The 3,708-nt window shown below is 35.2% G+C and overlaps 1 protein-coding gene across 1 annotated transcript; it reads right to left on the bottom strand.

Moving 5' to 3' along the window:
- Positions 1–606: 606 nt before the first annotated feature.
- Positions 607–2,457, bottom strand: LOC141427007 (U-megalopygitoxin(8)-Mo12-like). The gene is made up of 2 exons (XM_074086230.1): positions 2,349–2,457; positions 607–1,540 (listed from the first exon to the last, which is right to left on the bottom strand). Exon 2 carries the CDS (start codon positions 1,530–1,532, stop codon positions 675–677), a length of 858 nt encoding a protein of 285 aa, XP_073942331.1. The 5' UTR covers positions 1,533–1,540; positions 2,349–2,457; the 3' UTR covers positions 607–674.
- Between the last annotated feature and the right edge of the window lie 1,251 nt (positions 2,458–3,708).

Here is a 3,708-nt window from a genome sequence, read left to right as displayed (position 1 = left end):
CGCTTGGCGATTTATTAAGCATGCTTTATGGCCCCACACGATTTATGCGGGCTTAAGACTGTATGCAGTTTTTGAGAACATTACAGCTTTATCAAAACCAAACTACAGGGTGAGCAGCATAGAGGTGATTTGTTTTAAAAAAAATAGCCAAGAGCGTGTCGTCACGCCCAAAACAGGGTTCCGTAGCCATTACGAAAAAAATATGTAATATTTTTCAAAGGATTTCGTATTTTATACGGAATCTTCCAAGTTTAGGTATATTTTGTAGAGTATAATAAATAAATAAATAAATATAAATAAATATCACGGGACAATTCACACCAATTGACCTAGTCCCAAAGTAAGCTTAGCAAAGCTTGTGTTATGGGTACTAAGCAACGGATAAATATAATTATATAGATAGATACATACTTAAATACATAGTAAACACCCAAGACCCGAGAGCAAACATTCGTATTTTTCATACAAATATCTGCCCCGACACGGGAATCGAACCCGGGACCTCAAGCTTCGTAGTCAGGTTCTCTAACCACTAGGCCATCTGGTAAACAAACAAACAAAATTATTAAAAAAATGCAGTTGAATTTATTTCATATTTTTATTTACAATCAAAATTATTTACAAAAAAAATATTTTTGATCACTTCATTAATACTAGTGCTTAAATTGAAAACATTACGAAGACGTCACATCCTCGTTGAAGTAAAACCCGATCTCTATGACCTCCTTGAAGGTGATCTTCCTCGGTTTCCCAACGGCTTTCAAGCATCCGTTGACATCGTACCCCCAGAAATGGTGTCCCTTGTATTTCCCCGAATAGTTGACACCCACCAACCCACTTAACGTCGCTTCATACGTCACTTCAACCCGTACAACACCCCTGGTTGCAGTTAAGACCACATTAACTTCTTGACCAGGCTGTAACGTTGGTTGAACAGATATATCTGAACCAATGGATATCCCTGAAGATGTTTCATGTCCGTATCCAAACCAATTAGAAAAGTACACGCTTCTGGACTTCCCGATGCTACCAGAGCCGATTGAGATGCTGTAGCTAACCTGTTCCCCGAAGTTATAGGATCCCCCGGTGATCCAAGTATTTTTGACAGTCATGTCAGCTTGCTGTGACAATTTCCCGCCATAAACAGACGGCCACTGGCTTCTGTTCTTAAAATGCTTTCTAGCTACTATGACAGAGTTAGTGTTAATGTCAAGAATCTTTGCGTATTTCGGGATAATAGTCCGCGTAACTTCAGGCCAGTCTAACTTGGAATATAAATCACCCCATTCTAGAGGTGTAGGACTTTTTACGTAGACGTCATCAGGTCTGCCTCCAGAGTACATGTAAGCGGCTTGCTTGAGTTCCCAGTCTCTTATTTTGAAGAGTTCTCGGTCTTTTTCTGTTACTACAGACTCGCTAGAGCCAGATATTTGTATTCTGGTGTCACTGTAGGTGTCAGATGCTTGTATGTCGATCTGGATTGTCGCTGTGGCCAGGATTGGCAGCAGCAGTGGTATCAGCAATTGTAGCATGATGTATTCTGCAAAATAGAGAATTTAATATTTATTTATTAATGTATGTAAACCCTATATATTGTACAGAAACAATCAAAAATTGTCAAACGTTGAGATACATGTATAAACACGAACATATCAACTAAAGCGATGTCTACCAGCCAACTTTTGAGTGGATAAGAGGAGCACATAGTTAGGGACTGAGACAAAGTGAGTTTAATAGCCAAAAACTCTGAAATCAGAATTAGACAAGTGCAAATAAATATGGCTTAAAGAAAGAGAGAAAGAAAGAAAGAAAAAATATTTATTGCCCATAAAAAAAACACATAATAGAGAGGTAAAAAAAAGTCTTAAAAGTATTTTAGATAGTTATATTTATATAACTAACTAAGAAAGTATTTAAGTAAGTCAGAATTCTTTGGGAATTTGGTCTAGTTTTGGTTTAGTTTGATTTAATTTTAATTTTGTAATTTTAATTTTAATTGTTATAATTTGTAATGATCTCACTTGCGATCCAAAGGGGTAATGCGGCCAGCGTCATGGGAACCCTGCCACAGGCAGATCTTTTAGACGGGGTATTATTTTTATAATTTTCATTGTTACAGTTAGTTAAGCTATCTTAGGTTAGTTCTTTTTTATGTATGTAAACTCATAATTGTACAAGGTTGGTTAACATTATTTTTATGATATAATGTAATGCTAATGTGATTTAATTTAATAAAGACTTGGTATATTTGGTCTTGAAAACAAAACATATACCAAATATGGATTAAAGTATAATTGATCATCTACTGGCGGGACCCTTGCCTTTCACTACTAATTAAAGTAACTTACCTATTAATTCTTCACTGAACACTAAAAAAACTAGTTCCTTTTTCTCGAGCACAACTGATTTGTATGAGAGACGATGTGTTTTTGATTGTAGCCTGAGATATTTTTCGGTTAAATAGCAGAACGCGGGTGGTTGCGGGTTTCCCGTGTTATCTTCAATACACTATGTCCAGCGTGGAAGTACACAGTAAACACGTCAAGCGTGAGGCGGGCTTGAGTTGCGTGGATTTGTTATCTATCTATATTTATGCGCACTTAATTTTTTTGGCAGAAATTAATTTGAGCTTAACATGAAAAAAGAAAGAAATATGTTTTATTTACGGCAAATTTGGAATAAGTACAAAAAAATATATAAACAAAAATGTATTGAAGAAAAATGTGTATGTTCGAGTATCACATCAAAATGGATGCACCTATTCAGCTCCTTTTCCGCGCAGTTAACGTGCTTCGGGACTTGACGCAATTCTAAATAACCTAACCTAACCTATGTACCTAGGTCAATTTACCTAAATTGATTGATATTAATTCGAGATTCGAAATTCAAGATCCCGATTATTAAAACCACGAAGTTTATTTTTACCGAATGTCATATTTCCGAATTAGCGATGTCATTTCGGAAAATTGATAATCGGCCGATAACATTTCGTGTTTTTCATTTTTCGGAGTTATAAAAATCGAATATTAAATATTTAAAAAATCGATATTCTGAAATTCGGAAAAATAAATTTCGTGTTTTAAAGTACCTAATCGGAATTATATGACTTAGGAATTGTGAAAATCGGAGTTTTGAAAATCGGAATCAGGAAATTCGGAATAAAATATTTCGGAGTATTTGGGTGTTCTTATAACTAGATTTAACAGCGCATTGTTTTTTTTTTAGTGTAATGCTGTAATTTTTAATTAAAAAATAAAATAATTGATGACGAGTAAGTGTATTTGAGAGGTTTTTAAGTGGCAAATATTTTACTACATAATCCTAAAGATCGTGACATCAAGAATTTGAATATCTGAATGAAGCGCGTGTGAGGGTCAAACGGGGTCCTCCAGTTGTGAGATAAACGGATTCGTAGTAAAATCCCCTTTCATAACAACAACAGGTGCGTCATTTATTTACCCTTGACGCAAGAGGGGTGTTATAAGTTTGACACCAATGTCTATATGTCGGTCTGTCTGTGGCATCGTAGCTCTTAAACGGATGGACTTATTTCGATACGGTTTTTTAACGTGAAAGCGAGTTTTTTTTGCGATGGTTCTGAAGTATGTTTAATAAAATCCGTTGAGATATTTTTTGATAATTATTGAAGTTTGAAATGGCTATGTCAAATCGGTTTAGCTGTTTTTGAGCTATTGAACTTTGAAGTGA

The sequence above is a fragment of the Choristoneura fumiferana genome, chromosome 4, assembly GCF_025370935.1.
Source record: "Choristoneura fumiferana chromosome 4, NRCan_CFum_1, whole genome shotgun sequence".
In the NCBI taxonomy this organism is placed as follows: domain Eukaryota; kingdom Metazoa; phylum Arthropoda; class Insecta; order Lepidoptera; family Tortricidae; genus Choristoneura; species Choristoneura fumiferana.
This window is presented reverse-complemented; position numbering and strand designations above follow the sequence as displayed.

Bases quoted from the DNA above. Each gene is read 5' to 3' on its own strand.
- LOC141427007 (XM_074086230.1), bottom strand. From the start codon at position 1,532: ATGCTACAATTGCTGATACCACTGCTGCTGCCAATCCTGGCCACAGCG.